Raw genomic sequence first — 21,452 nt, 5'->3', positions numbered from 1 at the left:
AGTCAACATTCTGATGGTGAACAGTTTTTACACTTATGAGACTCAGACCATCTAACCACAGTGTCAGACCATTTAGATTTGATGCCTCAATGATCATGGCCACCAGGCAGGCTACTGACCAGTATGATGAGGACTAGTATCTACAGCATCAAATTCAAAGTGTCAGGATACTTACTTAAAACTCTCCTTTGCTGCCTAGTAGTGGTCCACCCTTGACCTTTTACAGCTCAAACTCTGTGGGGCAGAGTATCTACCACATGACAGAAGATCTCCGAAGGAATGGCAAAACTCTTCGTGCAGCGCTGTATCAAGTTTAATGATGTGAGTCGATGCAACCTGGAATCAAGTTACTGTGCTGCTTCATCCCAAAGGTGTTCAGTAGGACTGAGGCCCATATGGTTCCATTATAAACAGCCCCCACACTGTCAACCCATCTCTGCCAAATTTCACTGTGGACACTATAGAGGTTGACATGTACTGTTTGCCTAGCATTTGCAACGCCCATGTTTCTAATACGAGCTATCTTCTTGTCCACAAACCCCTCACAAACAGTCCTGCTTTATGGCAGGGAGCATTTTCAAGCTGAAACATACAGTACTCTTCAAACTAGTCTTCTATCGTGGACATTATGCAGCTGGTCAAAATTTCTTTATATCCTTCTATCTTGAACATGTTCTGTAGTATTATGAGAGGACAGAGTCCCTTCCATGAACCCCCCCACCACACTGTCAGCTCACCTTTGCAAAATCACATTGTTCAGGCTAATTGGTATCATTCACCACATCCAAACTCTCCCATATGACTGCCACATGGTACCTCCAAATGTCCGACTCCATGGCTAAATGGTTAGCATGCTGGCCTTTGGCCACAGGGGTCCCGGGTTCGATTCCCGGCAGGGTCGGGATTTTTAACCTTATTTGGTTAATTTTGCTGGCATGGGGGCTGGGTGTGTGTCGTCTTCGTCATCATTTCATCCTCATCACGACACGCAGGTTGCCTACGGGAGTCAAGTCAAAAGACCTGCATCTGGTGAGCTGAACTTGTCCTCGGACACTCCCGGCACTCAAAGCCACACGCCATTTCATTTCATCACTCCAAATCATATGTCTCCAGTCGTCCACAGACTAGGAGCAGCACTTAGCGTTCATTGGTGAAGTGTACGGTTAATGGGTGGGTGCCTGCACAGAATGAAAGGCATGATCGTGGACAGAGCAAACAGCTAATTGCCACAGATGAGTAGAGTAGCTAATTTTGAGGTATTGGGGAGATTTATCTAACCGGAAACTCTCTCAGTCAGTGGAGGCTGCTCAGATGGGATAAGGAGACACCTTGACCTGGTCCGCATGGTGACTGCCAAACTTTGCAAGATGTGGAGTGACAGGACCATAACCAAGAATTTTAAAATGTGTGCGTTGTTATTTGTGATTGCCACATTTGCCATTGAGACATGGCAACTGACAGGAAGGAGATAGAAGTGCTGGAAATATGGGTCCTCTGTGGAGTCCTGCGCATACTTTTTATGGAACACTGGATCAACACTGTGGTTCTTGAGGAAATCAGACTGAAAGACAGGCTCAAGGAGAAGATAACCAAGCATTCTTAAGGTACTGAAGATGGTCATAGAAGCGTAGATACCGGGAGGGAGATCCAAACACCAAAGAGTTGAGTTGATTGGATAAGTACACTTGTTTTACTTATTCAAGATTGCACAGCTTGTTAAAGATCGATCAGTATGGCAAAAACTCACAAATGACTCCTGACATATCACCACTTCCTGTCGAGGGTAAAAGAGAAGAGTCTAGAACAAACCTCAGTCATATCTCCTGGTGTGCAGTTATGGTATTAGCTGTGCAGTTACTGGAACTGTTTTATTCACATCATGTGATAACGTGTCATTTTCCTCTACCACCTCCTTCAGTGCTCGGTAGTCTCCGTCAGTCAACACACATGCCCTACCCAGCCATGGTTTTGTTGAGGTTAAGGCTTCCCATCTCCACTTCACAGTCAGGACCCACACAGTTAGCTTCAACTTGAGAAGGGTTTCAACCTTGTAGCCTCGTATTGCCCGTAAAATAGTTGCTGAAATTATTTATCTAAGAGAATTTATACAGACTTTCACGTAGCAAGTGGAGCCGGTTGTAATAATATTATCACTACTTCATTTTGATGATTTCTTCCTTTTTATCTCATTTCCTATGCAACGCTTTACCAAACTCAAAGAAATAAGAAAGAAACAAACTCTATGGCGCTATCCAGGTGCCACGGCTCAGCCTGAAGACCTACAGATTTCCAGGTGGCGCGTGATCAACACGTGACGATTCCTCTCGACTATTACTCCTGGGCCTGGATTTCTAGACTCGCAAGGCTGTCTCACTATCAGATAGGCCCTCAATTGTCCTCACATAAGCTGAGTAGGCATCGAACAGACCTCAAATCCGGGTAAAACTCCATTGTATGGTCGGGAATCGGACCCGGGACCTCCCGGTAAGAAACAGGCCCGGTCTCTAGCCTTCTCATGCATCATGTCCACTACAGTGGACGGCTACTATTGGCTGATATTAGAGCTCACTAGCACTTTATCCGTATCCCCTATTGCATGAAGTCCACTCTAGTAGACGTGTTCTATTCAGTGCTGCGTCCTTATGGCGGAAAAGGCAACTATTGGAGCAGCAGGTGCCTTTCTTCTACAAGTGTGTGACCAAAATGGCGGGGAGGAAGGATGGCTATGTACATGGTCCCACAATAACAACAAAATCCTTCTGTGGAAGAAGTAAAGATAGGGTAAAAAATTATAATATCTTTTATCATAGTATATATGGTTTTGTGAGACATTTCCTTTATCCAGAAACTTCCTCACTGTATGTGTACTGCGCTATATGTTCATGTCCACTGTGGTGGACGTTATGCATGAATGGTCACAACCATGTGCATGGCTGTATCCACTGTGGTATATGTCATACATGCGTAGTACTCGGGATTATTCTGATTTCTGTAGTTAGTATGGTATATCCGTGTATTTTAAATATATTTTTAAAACCGTACCTATACTTATATTATAATAATAGCCTAACATTAGAAATGTAATGAGTATATTTGCTCACTGATTTGTAAAATCATCATTTAGTTACTTTCAACCATCATATGTTTATTACATTATTATTATTATTATTATTATTATTATTATTATTATTATTATTATTATTATTATTATCTTTTTCCAATACGGGTGATAATTGAAAAACATTCTGGATGACTCTGATTGTACAATTGCTGATGAAGACTGGAAAGCAACACCTGTGATCCCCCACAATGTCGTTATTCCTGAGTCCAGAAGAAGTTGAGGAGGAGAACGAACAGCATTTTGATCCCCCTGCTACAGATACATCCCAAAGGCAGGCATCCACTTCTATGGGATGGGAAATAAGCCCAATTCCACATGGACAAGGACAGACAATAAGTTTTGTGGTTCTCTACCTCCATTTTTGGGAGAACTAAGTGTAATGTGTCACTTTGTCCAGACAGCTTTGCCATTTTCCACACAAGAAAATGAAAGACAGTGAATGAAATGATATGCATAGGATGAATCTATTAATGCATGAAGTCCACTCCAGTGGACATGGTGGTATTTCCATGGTGTTTGATGTAAATTACTGAAATAATGCTTTGGGTGATCCATTCGACCCCAGATATTACAAAAACGCTGTATTTAACATTTTTATCCTCATCCCATTAATTTATGCATGAGAGGCCTAGATTGTAGAGCCGGCTCAAGGAAATAAACCATACATACTGTAATTCATTTTCTTGATAATATTAGTTCAGCTTCATTATTTCGCAGTATGGATCACAAGTAAATCACATAACAATAATTAATAGCACATCTAATATCTAAATATGACCGAGATTTATTTATCGTATGGCATATATACATATATACAGAAACAAGAAAACAAGTACATTATATTTTAATGTCCAAAGATGTTATCCATTCTAGAGCCTCTGTATTGGCCTCTAGAAAATCAAACCAATCTCCAGGGTAGGCTCTTCTGCTACACTCCTTTACAACATGTTCAATGGTTTGAAAAGGAGCACCACAGTCATACTCGGGGGATTGTATCTTTACCCATTTATACAGGGACGCAGCACAGACACCATGACCACATCGAATCCTATTAAGGATGGTCCAAGTTCTTCTTGGGAGATCAGACCTCGAATTAGGTGGGAAGAAAGGCCAGAGATGTTCACCTGTTTTTGAGATCCAATCTTCCTTCCATTGGGCATAGGGGTTGAAATTGTCTTCTGTGAGCTTCTGAGCGAACTTAACTGGCGGATGTCTAGATTTCAACCGGTTCCTCTGAAGGTCAGGAATATTGGAGTGGATGGGCAAGTCAGGGTTCTCATTTATCTTGGAGTATTCTCTCAACAGTGCTTGTGCTCTACGGAATGAAGGAGGCATGATGTTGCTCAAGACATGAAGCCAGTGGGTAGGAGTTGATCTTATTACACCTGAAATAATCCTCATTGTGTTGTTGAGTTGAGTGTCCACAAGTTTCACATGGCAGCTGTTGATCCACACAGGAGCACAATATTCTGCCGCAGAGAAAACTAAACCAAGGGCAGAACATCTCAAGGTAGTTGCAGAAGCACCTCAGGTTGTACCACACAACTTCTGCAGAATGTTGTTACGACTCCTAATCTTTGCTGCTGTATTTACGAGATGTTGCCTGAAGGAGAGTGTCCAATCTAATGTTATACCTAAATACTTTGGGTAATTATTGTGTCTGAGGACCTTACCATTAAAAGATACTTGGAGAGTACAGTTTGCCATTTTGTTATTTAGATGAAAGCAGGACACCTCAGTTTTGCTGGTGTTTGGTTGGAGTCTCCATTTCCGAAAATAGTCACTAAGAATGGAAAGGTCATCAGTTAAAATGTTCTCCATTTCTTTCAGGTTACTATGACTTGTAGCTAAAGCTATATCATCAGCATAGCAAAATTTTCTAGATTTCGTTGGTGGCAAATATGATATATACAGATTGAACAGGAGAGGAGCCAAGACTGATCCTTGAGGGAGACCATTGTTCAATCTTCTCAGCTTGCTAGTCCTATTCCCTACAACAACCTGAAAAAGTCTATTATTCAGCATGTTTCCAATTAATTGTACCATGGTTTTGCATGGTAATACCTGAAAAAGTTTATACAGCAGCCCTTCTCTCCAAACTGTGTATAAGCAGCAGAAAGATCCAGAAAAACAGCAGAGGTTTTCAACTGTTGCTGAAATCCTGCTTCAATGCATGTTGTGAGTGCAAGGACTTGGTCACAACAGCTACGATTCTGCCTAAAACCAGCTTGGTCAATAGGAATATGTTGATTAATTACAATGCTAATTCTGTTGTATAGTAGTCTTTCAAGGAGTTTATAGCAACAACTGAGGAGAGCGATTGGTCTGTAGCTTTGTGGTATATCTTTTGGTTTGCCAGGTTTCAATATGGCAAGGATTTTAGTCATCTTAAACTCCTTAGGAAGAACACCTGTCTGAACTATGTGGGTAAAGAAGCACGTCAACCACCTTCTCGCATTCCATCCCATATTTACGATAAATTCAGGATGTATTCCATCAAAACCTCGTGCCTTACCAACTTTCATGTCCTTTAATGCTGTATCAATCTCATCAATTGTGAAGGCTTCAGAGTACTCGGAAGATGTTGGAGAGGTACATTTAAGTATCCTTAGGTTCTTTTTCACCATTTTTGTATGTTTTTTTATCTTTAGTAACCCTTGAAGTTAAAACAATATGGGAGGCTATTTTGTTTAGTGAGATAGTTGACTTCTCTCTACCTCCTCTTGAGCTTCCTCCAAGTTTTCTCAGTAGGCTCCAGGCTTCTCTACTGGAATGAGAGAAATCCAAGTTACTTAACTGTTTCTGTCCATTTCTGTCTACGATTTTCATCCAGACTCTGCAATAGCTCCTCACCGGTCGTATGGGCACCTGTTTCAAGAAAATCTTTGTATAGGGCATCGCTCTGTTCACTCCATCCAGAACGTATTTTTTCCTGTAGCCTCTTGGGATGTGTTTTTTGGCTACAGATTTCACAAGCCCTACAAATCTCTGATAATTATTGCTGGTTGCCGGAATCCATCTGATGCATTTGTCCAGCTCTTCAGAGAATTTCGTCCAGTTTGCCTTTTTAAAGTTCCAGTGTGGGCATGGGAAACATCTAATTAAGGGAACAGAGATGCCCATCTCAAGGAAGATTGGTCTGTGTTGACTATTTGGGAAGTCCCCCAAAAACTTCTCTTATCATGGGTAGAGGGTTGCCAACAGAGTCACATATGACAAAACAGAGGTGTGGGTTGGACTCTTGCTTCCAAGCAGCAGATCTAACCGTGCCTTTGTCTTTTGCATCGAATATAAGATGTACATTTTGGTCTTCTGACCATTCTACTAAAGCTATGCCGCAATCATCATTTCTTGCATATTTCCAAGTTTCATGATGGACAATACATTTGAATATACATAATGCGCCTAACAGGAAAAATATATGGTATCAATCGAATACTTCTTTATATGACCCTACTTAGTCTAAAAACAACTATCATAAGAATTTTTAAATTTTTATCCACTATATGTTACACAGTATCAAAATAGAAAATATGTATACACTTTTTACATTCATTTTGTAGATTATTACAACTGCTAGTTTTCTATCTGTTTAGCTGTTTACAATCATATTCATTAAAGCTACTATAAATTAAAATAATTGAGTGATATTTATTTTTTCATGTACGGTATGTCAGGAAAAATTGATAAAAATATTCTTTAAACAATGATATTAAATATGTGTTGGAAAAAATATATTTACAGCATCCTACCTAATAATGCTAATTTATTATTATTATTTCATCAAACTTAATTCTGGAGTCAAGACAGATACTGTATTTACGTCAGCAGTGTGACAGCAAATATATTATTGTCCTTTCTCTCCTGTTTGGAAAACTAACTATTAATCACAATAAAAATAAAGAAGAAACAAGCTAACAATCAACTTTTTTCTCCTCGTCTCATCCCTATTATCTGGGGTCGGCACTCATGTGGGTTGATACTAGTTTTACAGACGGTTGCTCTTCCTGACTTCCACATTATGTGGATGGGTGCATTCGGCATTACGGTGTTTCTCTGGGGGGTTAGTACTGTGATGTGTTGTATGTAAATAAAGACGTGCATTATGACGATGACAAACACCCAGTCCCCGAACTAGAGGAATTAACCAAAACATGGCTAAAATTCCCAGCCTGATAGAGAATCGAGACCAGAGCTTAATGAACCGAAAGCCACGACGCTGATCATTCAGCCAAGGAGGCGGACAATCCATGTGTACAGTATTTACAGACAGACAGACTTCGCCGCGACGTAGATTTCTTATGCAACTATTCAGCTTCATGTGTCCAGCGTGGTGTATATAAGTAAGGGGCAACCACTTCCCCCAAACAACCTTTGCGTAAGCGACAATAACGCTTATTAAAGTATACCGTTCCGCGGCTAGGAGGAAATGTACTGTTATTATTGTATTTAAATCTCATAATTCCCTATTAATAGATATGTTATGAAGTGCTGAACTAATAATTGTTAACTTTCTTGTAAACATCCACAGTGTGTGTCGATAATGTCATCATTCGCTGTACAAGGAAACGTATTTCGTCATTTGTGGAAGATATCGAGCACTAAGGACCAATATTTTGCTTTCACTGGACGAAAAAATATACAGTGTTTATTTGTTATTTCAGAAAGGTAAGAAATGTCATCTGATCAAGCGTATTTTACTTGATGAACTTAAGCCTATGTCACGAACATTTTGACATATATTTATGTTGTTATCAATACCGATATTCGAAGTAAGGATTGTAATGACTTAATTTACCGACACTTGTGTTCTTGCTATCTATCAACCCTAGGATATCACAGACGCGCGTTGGTAAATGGACAACTAACTGACAGCTGTCTTCTTAGGGGTAGGGCTGGTTATAGAACGGTCAGCCATAGGCTACGATGAATTTTGCCGACATTAATGACATGTTACTTGACATGAGTTACTACCTTTAGGATTAAAGAACACTTCACATATTTGAATGTTCCAGACCCTCAACCAATCTTAGATCTGTGATAGAAACAGGAATTGAACGTTAGGTCTAACACATTTATTATTGCATAAAATTTAGATTTTTGCCGTATTTTTTTTAAATGTTTAGAGACTAGAAATATTTTGGTCATCATTATTGCGTGCGAACTGTGTGTCTCTCTCGTGAAATAAGTGTCAGTAATACTGTATATCCATAATGATTTTATTATCTGCAATAATCTGTGGCCAGAATGGAATGCAGTGGAGGTGGTGGTGGAGTACGATGCCACATTACTTACAAACGCTGGGGCTGTACCTTAATTAAGGCCACAGCCGCTTTCTTCCCACTCCCAGTCCTTTCCTATCGCATCGTCGCCATAAGACCTATTTGTGTAGGTGTGACGTAAAACAAATTGTAAAAAATTACTTACAAACCAAAAACTTCTAGGCTATTTGTGTAGTTTTATGGAATACTATATTTATAACAATAAGGGTATTGGTTTTTACATCCCACTAAATACTTTTACGGTTTTCGGAGAATCAAAATACCGAAGTTTTGTTCCGCTGGAATTCTTTCACGTTCCGGTAAATATTTCGATACTAGACTGGAGTGTTTCAGCAGCTTTAAATAATATCAGCGAACTGAACCGGGTTCAACCTGGGCTAACAATTGGAAGGCAGCGCTTCTACCGTCTTAGCAACTCAGTCTGGTATACTACATAGTACATTTAAATGTCATACTAAAGAAACTCGTAAATACTAGTAAATAATAATAATAATAATAATAATAATAATAATAATAATAATGGATTATTATAGGCTCCCAGTTCCCAAAACCGCGGGGTTCAAATCCGGCCGAGGTAACAGGATGTTCAAAGGGACGAAAAAGTTTCGTATGTTATCGGCATGTAAAATATCTCTGCAGACATATTTGGTGTTTACTCGACAAAATATCAGCCATAGATCGTTCAGTAGAGTTTCGGTTTGTGTACCATCGAGTAGAGTAAAACGGAACGTCGAAATTGACATGCAGGCTGCCTAAATGTCGTCGAATGGAAATGCCTCCAAACAGTAGTTGAATTATTATTATTATTATTATTATTATTATTATTATTATTATTATTATTATTATTATAGTTGTACGCTGTCGCGGAACCCCTTATTCCTAAAAGAATCTACAACGCACACAATAACTACTTGCTAATAATCATCATCACTGTGCCATTTTTAAAGTGTCTCCGCCTCTAGCTTTAGCATCTCTCGTTCATTAAAGGCGCGCATTCCAGCAACGGGAACCATACATTATGGGTACTTCCCCTTTAAGATGCTCCAATATCTTTGGTGGAGCTGTGTCCAGAGCGGTGTATGTACCACATCTCCTCGTTTGATATTCCTTGATTCAACCCCTCGTAGGGAGGGTGTTGACATTATTGTCTTGAAGAGACAACAGCCTCTTCAAACTACAGCAAATGGTGTTTGAAGAAGAATGATAGCATTTATTTTACAAACGTGTTTATAAATAGTTTAACTCAAGCATGGGTACGAGGGCAGCTGCATGTGAGTTTTACATAAATATATTGATTTTATAGCTTAGCGTTAGTTAACAAGATGGCGTACTTCTGACATACATTAAAAGTATGTTTAAGCCTTTGTTCTTATAACTCTTACCGCATCTTAAGAAGCAAATGCATATATTTTTAAAACGTTTCTAACCTAACGAATTTTCTCCAAAGTACCATGAAAAACAATCATATTTGTAAAAATGCGTTCTCGACCTAAAACAATGAATAACTTACCACATGATCATTCCTTACGATACATACGAATGCTCTAATGTAAACAAAATTTCAAGTAAAAGATAAAGGTTTGGCAGTAAATGAAAGTTTAATGTGCACAAATAGCCTGCCTGAACTAATACATTAACTTATAATACAATGTGTTTTAAACATTTTTTTCACTTTAAAGCTTAGGATTAATAATGTTGCGTAAGACATCTTCAGAAAAACATTCTTACTTATGTTTTTGTAGTCGCACATATGCGATGAAAACTTCTTTCTGGGTTCTACAGTATTTGTCTTCATTTCGATTGGTGTTTATGGTATTTAACAATCCCTTTTTTAAATGTATTCATTATCAGTTTTGCGTTATAAGAGACGATACTAAAGAGGAACAGGAAGTAAAATTTGAGTGGTTCGATCCGTTTTCCTGGTAGCTTTCTAGGACTAAACAGGCGGTTTTCCATAATCACTCTGGTTAAAATGTTCGGACATAATCTTATTTCAATGTTATGGTTACGGAACAACTTTATCATATTAAAATTCAAATATTAACATTCACTTACATCAGTACAATCACTCAAGTTATCAGAAACTATTCAGGTGTGAGTAATTTTAGAGGACCCTTACAATACAAGCGGCCCCTATAGGTAGGTTTAGCATTGTCTGTAATTACTTCTGTGAGATTCATTTGCTTATCTTTTCTGTCCATATACCCGCGACTAACTTTGGTTTTCTTCCGACATCAGCGGTATCGGGCTGGTTGAGGTTTCAGTTGTCCTTCATTTTTAATTTTACCTCCTTGGCTTCATCCGGTGCACTCCTGTAAACTTATCAGAGATATCGAGGTTTCCTCTCTAGAGACTTTTTTTTTACAAGTTGTTTTACGTCGCACCGACACAGATAGGTCTTATGTCGACGATGGGACAGGAAAGGCCTAGGAGTGGGTAGGAAACGGCCGTGGCCTTAATTAAGGTAAAACCACAACATTTGCTTGGTCTGAAATGGGGAAACATGGAAAACCATCATCAAAGCTGACGACTCCAACTCACTATCTCCCGGATGTAAGCTCACAGCTGTGCGCCCCTAACCGCACGGCCAACAGAAAATCCAATAACTTCATCTTTTTCCTTGTTTCATTTCACTACGTTGGGTCTCGTACGTTTTAATATGTATTTATATTTTATACATTTTATGTTGTATGTATGTATGTATGTATGTTCAGTCCTCAGCCCGAAGGCTGGTTGGATCCTCAGCAGCTCCGCCATCAGCTGTCATAGACGGCCTAGGCATCACTGAAGAAGCGTACTAGGAAAATGAGGAGTGAGGTCGTTTCCCGTTGCTTTCCTCGCCGATCCAGAAGTTGCTATTACATATCATTCTGCCAACCCCACTGAAATGCATGCACCAACCGACCCTTTGAGCAACATTTTCACACCATTCATAACACGGACTGGCTGCATAAGGAGTGGCATTATTAACATCGCTCATACCCCAGTTACTTTCATATTGTCAAAGCCAAGGATAAGACAGAGACAGATCAATTAAAGTAACAAAATTGCTCTAGCCTATACCAGAAGAGTGCACTGTAAACAGTAGGTTCCGCCAGCAAAGGCCTGATTTTATTTTATATTTTTATCGCATGCGAAATGCAAAAAAAGTGCCCGTTTATCAATGTGTTTCAACCATGCGTCAACTTTAAAAAATTGTTTCTAAAAAGAAGTTTCTGATCAAGTCCAAATTTTAACGTAATGGGAATGTTATATATATTATAAATTTCAGAACTGTATGTTTCCAAGACAAAAGTTCTAAATTATGAATGATACCTTTTACTCGGATCGGGGTGGTTGGAAAATTGCGTTCTTCGTCGCGTTGTAATCTTTATAGGCTTATATCTTCATGTCCAATGATTATGCTGTACGGCTGTGGACTACGTAGAGTGATATGGAACAGTGGCTGGCCGGTACAGAGAAAGCCGCGAATGTTGCCGTAGTTGTTCGAGACACGCGGAACGCTTCGTACCAGCCTGACCTCTCCGCTGCTACCTACTGCATTGTTCTTGCCTCTTCACCCTGTCCTTTCCTCCTATGAGTCAATTTAATTCTGATGTTACGGTTCTCCACCTATATAATTTCCATCTCCTTATCTACTCAGTTCAGTCTTGTTCAGTGTGTTGGCGAGAGTAGATTCCTACAAGATGCCTCGAACTGAATTTGAGCTTCACATGATCGTGAATGATGTTTGACTCCTTACTTTAGACGGTGAGAAGATTAGTGAAAAGCGATTTCTTATTTATCAACGAACAGCTGATTGCCTTGGAATATCACATCGGTCTGTAAAAAAAAGCGGCGAAGAAGAATGTCAGCTTGACCACCTCGCAAAAATAAACCAAGCGAACGCTGAAGAGGAGGGGAAAAGCGTAAATATGACAAGAGACCTATGCTAAGAAATCTTACGTTCCGTTACGCGTGAGCCCTGGAAAATATTTATAAAACATGCCATAGAAATTGCAAAAAAAATATTGTGAATAAAGACCACCTTTCTGAAGAGATTCCAGTTCAGTCACTTGTAGTCAGTCTTGAAAGTTCTGATTCTGAAAGCGTTTGGCATGAATTAGGAAGTGATGATATTTCTGGTGATGAACTGTGAGCTGGCTCAACCATTGTATACATCGTAAACATTTAGGCATACGCAAGTAAAAACTACTAAAAATATTCAAAAACAAAGCTGTCATTGATAGTCGAACGGCCTCGTGGGAAAAGTTGATGGGAAATGTTTTTCATGACCTCCTAATACCGTTTGTTTGTAATAATGAAGCTAATCACAGAGCGTGCCTCTGTTACGAGAAACAGCGCTCTTAGATGCAACACAATAACAATAATTTGCAGAAAGGTGCAACCTTCCGATAATAATTACCTACATACGCCCTATAAACACAAACTTTTTCGGCTCATTCTAATAAACACATCACGATTTCACCTTTTCCGCGCAGAGTGGCATTCAGGTATTGCAGGCCCTAAATTTACGTCACTGAACACGACCAAGAACGCAATTTTTCAACCACCCCGAGCCGAGAAAAAGGTACCGTTCAAAACTGATAACAGCTTTTCTTCTTGGAAACATGGAATATTTATAAAGAAACGTATAAACCATTCCAATGCATATTTTATTAAAATTGACTCGTGGTTGAAACATTTTAAAACGGGCACTTTTTGCGTTCCAGCTGCTATAAGAAATATTAAAATATTAATTGAAATTGTAAATCTACATGACGTAACGTGAAGTGGAACGAGTAGAATAACGGAGTCATTGGACTTTCTGTAGGCCTATCGGTTATTTCATGAACAATCTCGAAACTCGACTGCACATAATATTTTGCTAAAATTTTAGAAATCTTCTTATTTTTCTACAGTTTTTTCCACACCTGTGGTGTCGCGGGTGCAAACTGTGTCGCACATGTGGATTTGGCCCTGTTTTACAATCGGATGCTCTTCCTGACGCCAACCCTACGTGGAGGGATGTAATCACTATTGCGTATTTCTGCGGAAGTTGGTAGTGTGGTGAGTTGTCTGAATATCAAGAGGAGGCAAATACAAATACCCAGTCTCCGAGCCAGAATAATCGAACCCAGAACCCTCCGAACAGAAGGCCTTAACGCTGATCATTCAGCCAATGAGTCGGAATCTCAAATTTCAGAAATACCTTTCATTAATTCTTACTTTCAGAAAATAGTTAACCATTGGACTTCCCATACGCTATCATATCTTGAAAAAGTGCACAACTTAGTGGGAAATTCAAGTTTTCCTGCATGTGATTATTATTTCGAATTCTGTTTCCGAGCAATTGTGATTAATCATCCCGATTTGTTTGTATATCTTAGGATTCTGCATCACATATTCCAGGAAATTACCGTGTTTGGCCCTCTCTCACTCCTGTACCGGTAACATTGAAGGTTCGTGTGCCCTTTCTTGTATACTCTTCAGAGACAAGGAGTATAAACTCCACACTTCCTTCGTTTCTGACATATGAGGAGAGGACAGTACAGTCATATCCAACAGCGTAACCAGGATCGGCCGATGGGGTAGGGGGGCGGTTATAGTTAAAAAATGATGGAAGAACACAATTAAGGTGCATGTACACTGACTGACAGAGCAAATGCAACACCAAGAAAGAGTGATCAGAACTTTATGCCAATTGCAGGGTAGAATGACGTCACTGAGGTATGCTCATGATGTGAAATGCGCCGCTGTGCTGCGCACGTAGCGAACGATAAATGGGACACGGCGTTGGCGCATCGCCCACTTCGTACCGTGATTTCTCAGCCGATAGTCATTGTAGAACGTATTGTCGTGTGCCACAGGACACGTGTATAGCTAAGAATGCCAGGCCGCCGTCAACGGAGGCATTTCCAGCAGACAGACGACTTTACGAGGGGTATGGTGATCGGGCTGAGAAGGGCAGATTGGTCGCTTCGTCAAATCGCAGCCGATACCCATAGGGATGTGTCCACGGTGCAGTGCCTGTGGCGAAGATGGTTGGCGCAGGGATATGTGGCACGTGCGAGGGGTCCAGGCGCAGCCCGAGTGACGTCAGCACGCGAGGATCGGCGCATCCGCCGCCAAGCGGTGGCAGCCCCGCACGCCACGTCAACCGCCATTCTTCAGCATGTGCAAGACATCCTGGCTGTTCCAATATCGACCAGAACAATTTCCCGTCGATTGGTTGAAGGAGGCCTGCACTCCCGGCGTCCGCTCAGAAGACTACCATTGACTCCACAGCATAGACGTGCACGCCTGGCATGGTGCCGGGCTAGAGCGACTTGGATGAGGGAATGGCGGAACGTCGTGTTCTCCGATGAGTCACGCTTCTGTTCTGTCAGTAATAGTCACCGCAGACGAGTGTGGCGTCGGCGTGGAGAAAGGTCAAATCCGGCAGTAACTGTGGAGCGCCCTACCGCTAGACAACGCGGCATCATGGTTTGGGGCGCTATTGCGTATGATTCCACGTCACCTCTAGTGCGTATTCAAGGCACGTTAAATGCCCACCGCTACGTGCAGCATGTGCTGCGGCCGGTGGCACTCCCGTACCTTCAGGGGCTGCCCAATGCTCTGTTTCAGCAGGATAATGCCCGCCCACACACTGCTCGCATCTCCCAACAGGCTCTACGAGGTGTGCAGATGCTTCCGTGGCCAGCGTACTCTCCGGATCTCTCACCAATCGAACACGTGTGGGATCTCATTGGACGCCGTTTGCAAACTCTGCCTCAGCCTCGTACGGACGACCAACTGTGGCAAATGGTTGACAGAGAATGGAGAACCATCCCTCAGGACACCATTCGCACTCTTGTTGACTCTGTACCTCGACGTGTTTCTGCGTGCATCGCCGCTCGCGGTGGTCGTACATCCTACTGAGTCGATGCCGTGCGCATTGTGTAACCTGCATATCGGTTTGAAATAAACATCAATTATTCGTCCGTGCCGTCTCTGTTTTTTCCCCCAACTTTCATCCCTTTCGAACCACTCCTCCTTGGCGTTGCATTTGCTCTGTCAGTCAGTGTATGATTTGTTATTTTAAGGACACTGATATAAGTGAATTATAGATCTGTTAGTTCTACAAATGTCTCTTCATGTTTATTTAGTTTATTGTCAGTTTTTGTTTATTTTATTTTAGTAAAAATTCCATGGGGGGTTTCTAACCCCCACTACCCCCTCTCACCCCCCCCCCTCCCACCCTTCTGACTATGCCCCTGGTCATATCTGCATTTTAACCGACCTTCGCATTCTACTGTGTAGCCTGCTGAACTGGAGCTGCTTGTCAGGGAGGAAAAATAACACGACAGTTCTGTACTCGGAACCAAGGTTAACAGAGAACAGTGAGGTTAGTCATTCCGCGTTACGGCCTGCCTTTGGCTGTCGCTGTGACGTCACCATGGAACATCGCTGGTAGTCGCTGACGGCAGATTGTATTAGCGCGCGGATAATGTTTCGCATTTTAATAACATGCCGAAGTGATATTTTAGAATTTTGGAATGCCATACAATGTATTCTATAGAAACAGATATTCTGTACAAGATAAAATATAACATCGACATCGTAACACTATACTATAAGAGGTTCTTAGAAGTGTGCGATATTTTCGGTTTAAATCAACAGATTCGGGACAAGTACGACTATCCTGTTATTCACTCGTACCTTAGTGAAGATAATGTTGACGAAATAAATGGAATCTGCACCTCACTGTGACTGACAGATGGAGTTTGTTTTATATCACAAACAGTGTTAATTTCAAGTCTTGGATTACTAGCATCAGATAAATGGTTTGTCTTTTTTGCCGTTCACATAAGTCAAGAAGAGTATCATAGTGTAGTAGATTCACTACCTACTGTACTCGATTTTCATCAAAAGGTCTACAGTTCGAATCGTAGTCGACGAAAGCGAAACAGAATACGAAATAAGTTCTTTTCCAAGTTCTGGGTAATGGGCAAAGGTCCCGTGGTTTTGTACGCGAAGTTTAAAATAACAAATATAACGGTCACGAACATTTATTGACCTTGAAAACATTTACTTCGTTGATAAATGCCACAATCCCGCTTTTCGCTTACGGGCAGACTTTTTTTTTTTTTTTTTTTACGTTTTTTGCCAACCAACGCAAATGGAGTAAGGTTCGGATCTTAACATGATTTCAAGACTTGAGGATGGACGTCAGGAAAACGGCTTTTCAGCTTTACAAACATATTGTTCACAACTTCAGGTTCCCTGTTCAAATCTGTTCTTCCGTATCAGTTCGAATTTAGTGATCAGTTCAATGAAATAATCGGAAGGGACGAGCAAACCTCCAAGAGACAGCATGTGTACCCACCCCAGACTTGGGTCATCAGGTGGTGTCAAAAACTCTCCTGTAGGCGTGCCCAAGGTTAATAGAGAACAGTGGCCCGGAACTGTTCTTAAAACGAACAGTACGCCGCAACATCGTGTTCCGAAATAACAATGTTTCGCATCGCCTGCACTCCAACGAGATTGGTCTAGCAAAGTCTTGTTCCGAAATAACCGCGTTTCGTATAACCTGCACTCCAGCGGGATTGATCAGGCAACATCCCAGTGGCGCCGACTTTGGGAGGGCAAGGCGTTTTCTGCCGCCCCCCCCCCCCACCAAAGTGACCTGAGGGAGGTAGAGTGCCATTTTGCACTCCTAGATGTTAAGTTTCCTCGAAATATGGTAGTCTTCGTAGGCTGCTAAGGCATTAAATATAGAGAAGGTGGTAGGTGGTTTTATACCGGGCGAGTTGGCCGTGCGGTTAGGTGCGCGCGGCTGTCAGCTTGCATCGGGGAGATAGTGAGTTCGAATCCCACTGTCGGCAGCCCTGAAGATGGTTTTCCGTGGTTTCCCATTTTCACACCAGGCAAATGATGGGGATGACGATGGGATAGGAAAGGCCTAAGAGTAGGAAGGAAGCGGCTGTGGCCTTAATCAAGGTATAGCCCCAGCATTTGCCTGGTGTGAAAATGGAAAACCGAGGAAAACCATCTTTAGGGCTGCCGAGAGTTGGAGAGTGTTGCTGGAATGAAAGATGACAGGGAAAATCGGAGCACCTGGAGAAAAACCTGCCCCACCTCCACTTTGTCCAGTACAAATCTCACATGGAGTGACTGGGATTTGAACTACGGAACCCTTTGGTGAGAGGCCGGTGCGCTGCCGCCTGAGCTATGGAGGCACTCTATTACATGACATAACAATTGGAATTATGAAAATAAGTACGTACCTTATGATAGGAGGCGTTAGAAATGTTGTCCTTCTGCACCCATACATTTTTGACTTCGTGTATAACTCCGGTTCATACTGGTATCTCTATGTGGATGGCGTACCGGTACACCTATGTCTGTCTGTTAGGTCATCAGCCCAGAGGCTGGTTGGATCCTCAAATAGCACCACCAAAGGTTATGCGGTTATAAGGAAACCGCAAAAACCAATGGCAGCACCAAAATGAGGCGTACTAGGCAAGACGAGGAGTGAGGTAGTTTGCCATTGCTTTCCTCACTGGGTCAGCAAGTGTTATTGCAGCACGACTGACCCTATGAGCAACACCTTTCATAGCACTCAGATGCACTAGTCGTGCTCTGAATGTCATTACTCAGCACCACCCATACCCCAGCAGCTTCCATATTGTCACAGCCATGGATGAGACTGGGACTTCGGTGGAAGCTACATTTTACTCTGGCCTGTGCCAAGAGATGGATACAAAAGTACTGTATCCATCAAGAAATGGCAGCAGGCACCCGGTACACCTATATAAACTGTTATTTATGAAATTAGGAATCGTCTAACGACGATTGGAGGAGCATTCCAGATCGCATGCGCCTTGAGTAGCTGGGTGCCCGGGTGAACACCCGATTTGTTTGACGAGAGGAATAAATCTTTTCAAATAATGTGCCACAGTGTTGCCAATTTAGAGATTTTTCTACCAAATCTGTGCTTTTGAATATCTGAATGATGGGAACTTTTTCTGTCTACATAGTAAACGGTAGCAGATCTGAAGGTTTTAAAATCTACTATAGTACTTGAAAATTATTGGTTTAACTCCTAGCAAATATTGATACTACTATGAGAGAAGTAGTTTCTGAATATACCGGGAGAGCTGGCCGTTAGGTTAGGGGGCGCGCAGCTGTGAGCTTGCATCCTGGAGATAGTAGGTTTGAACCCCACTGTCGGCAGCCCTGAATATGGTTTTCCGTGTTTTCCCATTTTCACACCAGGCAAATGCTGGGGCTGTACCCTAGTGCAGGCCACGGCTGCTTCCTTCCCATTCCTGGCCTTTCCTATCCCATTGTCGCCTTAAGACCTATCTGTGTCGGTGCGACGTAAAGCAAATAGAAAAAAAAAAGGTTCGTGAATATAAAACATTCATTTCAAAAAGTGTGGATTTCACTACAATTATAGGCCTATTGTTTCCGAATGGCTAGAAAACGACCGTGTTTATGCTGATAGATAATAAAAAACAATAGTTATTTTTATTTATTAGATTTAGGTCCCTCACACGATTATTTGAGAACACTGTTATTGCTCATTAACAGGCAGGCTCATTCTTCCCATAGGGAATTTATGTGTTAGGACATTTGCATCTTGTAACCGAAGGTGGTTATTTCAACCAAATACAGTAGAGACAATACACGACACTTACGGATTTCGCCTTGCTAAAATGGGAGACAATTCGACGGTGGCGCTCCTAGTGACTTGACCTGAACAAATCGCGCTAAATTCAAATATCAATGGAAATGTATATACGGAAATGGATAAATAAATTACGTCTAGAAAGAAAGTGGTATTGAGATATTAACTTCGAAGTTTCTAAAGCAATTCTGGATAAATGATTGAAGAATTATTTAAAAGTTTATTATTCAAAGACTGACATTAGACATATAAACAAGGTGTGAAATGGACTGCTGTGAAATGGCTTGATCTTTCATTTATGCATTACTTTTTTAGCTTTAGCATACCTGCCTGAAATCTTACGGTTGGATTTGCCTTTTTTCCTCATTTAAAAACAATGTATCATCACATTAAGACATTTGTCAATAAAAATATCGGCACATTCCTTACACATATGATGCAATGAATTAACATTTAATAGCTGGACAATTTTCCTCTTAACATGAAGCCTACTAACAGAAAGAAAATCTATAAAATCCCGGCTTTAATCTGAGAAGAGGGATAAAAGAAAGAAAAGTTTGAAAATGTTGTCGATAGTGATACTTTGAGGAATATTTACGTACAATTAGAGTAAGAATGTAACATACCCTTGGCTGTATAGTCGAGGATTTTTAAAGTCGCTGGCCTGGAAATTATCTGAACAGATCTTATAATTCTTATACAAGCGTAACGTCCCTTCTTTCTTGTACACTTTATCCAAATCGCTACTGTGACATTTCACAACCCACAGATCACACCTACAACAACACATCAGTATTGAAGGTTAACTGCTGCACTATACAATAAAATATGCGTATTATATTTTAAGCCCGTTAAAACATGGGTCGAGCAGGTCAGAAGATTATGAAGTACTATAAAAATCTCTGTCACTGGAAGAATATATATGCAAACACAATATTACTTACATGTTCTTGTCACGAGGGACCTGAAGAACGAGCACGCATTTTTTCTCTACTACGTAATCACTGCAGCCAAACACAACACATACCTTTCCCCTCATGTTGAGAGGAGATATCAAGGAATGGCACACGCTACTATTTAATTATGTCAACTCACTGAAAACGCATAAATAACACCAAAAACTTCACACAAAAATACACGTGCTCTTATGACCTGCTTATGACAAAATCAGTACCGTTCAGGTCTATCCGCTAGAGTGAGCTCCAATAGCTGTCCCTCGATATCTCCCTCAGTGTCGTGTATTGTCTCTACTGTTTTTGTTTCAACCAAATACTGTATTTGTTTCAATCTAACATTCTTGGTCCTTGTTAAAAATGAATTGAAAATGTAGGCTATCGAAAATTTGGGCATATTTTTATTAACTATTTAGTGATCTCCTGGTGCTAATGAGATACTTTCTAATGGGATTCTGGTGGTTACTGAACGTTGATTTTGTAGGAAATGATGCGTATTTGTTGGCAACACTGGACTGGAAACACCATAGATCATAGAATCAACAGACTGTAGACTATAAGACGGCTCAAACTGTGCTAAGTAGGCCTAGTGCAGAAGTTAGAAGTAGTGTTCCGAAGAAAAAAGTGTTTCCGTACTCTGAAGTAGCATGTGAATGTCAATGCTCGCTGAAAGACAGAAGTAATTAATTGTGTAATCTCTCCCCACGTGTTGATGTTGTGATAGAAAAATAAGAAATTGATTCAAGCAATCATCTTGCACTATAAATGTTCCTGTTGATGACTCAATGCCTATAATTTGATCTTCAAATAGCTGATGTACCCGTGCTTCGCTACGTAAATCTACATTGCATACAGAAGTCTAGGTTAGGTAGTGTAGGCCTACACGTTATGAGTAAGCTTGTATTAAACTGCATAGTTGCCGGGCTGAGTGGCTCAGACGGTTGATGCGCTGGCCTTCTGGCCCCAACTTGGCAGATTCGATCCTGGCTCATTCCGGTGGTATCTGAAGGTGTTCAAATACGTCAGCCTAGTGTCGATAGATTTCCTGGCTCGTAAAAGAACTCCTGCGGGACATAATTCCGGCATCTCGGCGTCTCCGAAAACCGTAACAAAGTAGTTAGTGGAACGTAAAGCTAGCATTACCCTAGAAACGCGACGGGGAAGTCACCATACGTCTTTCCTCATGTGAAGACAGCATATCACATTGGAGCGTTATTAACAAGTTAGATTTTAACATTAACAAGTGTCATGTAATGGTATTTTCCAGGAATAAAAATAAAATTAGTCACTCATATAATATTTTGAATACCAATCTGTCATCAGTGAATTTTATCAAGGATCTTGGCGTGCATTTTGACGCTAAATTGACGTTCTCTCTGCACATAAACGAAGTAGTTGCAGATGCTTACAGAATATTAGGATTTATTAAGAGATGCACACGT

The 21,452-nt window shown here is 41.0% G+C and overlaps 1 protein-coding gene across 1 annotated transcript in view; it reads left to right on the top strand.

Annotated features, from left to right (window-relative positions):
* The first annotated feature begins 9,611 nt into the window (after positions 1-9,611).
* Positions 9,612-21,452, top strand: part of unc79 (UNC-79 domain-containing protein) — a 346,819-nt gene continuing 334,978 nt past the window's right edge. Inside the window, exon 1 of the mRNA XM_068229169.1 lies at positions 9,612-9,674. Within this exon, the coding sequence (XP_068085270.1) occupies positions 9,653-9,674 (22 nt within the window). The 5' untranslated portion in view covers positions 9,612-9,652. The remainder of the gene's footprint in view (positions 9,675-21,452) is intronic.

The sequence above is a fragment of the Anabrus simplex genome, chromosome 9 (assembly GCF_040414725.1).
Source record: "Anabrus simplex isolate iqAnaSimp1 chromosome 9, ASM4041472v1, whole genome shotgun sequence".
In the NCBI taxonomy this organism is placed as follows: domain Eukaryota; kingdom Metazoa; phylum Arthropoda; class Insecta; order Orthoptera; family Tettigoniidae; genus Anabrus; species Anabrus simplex.
The sequence above is the reverse complement of the archived record's forward strand: the minus strand, read 5'-3'. Positions and strand labels throughout refer to the sequence as shown.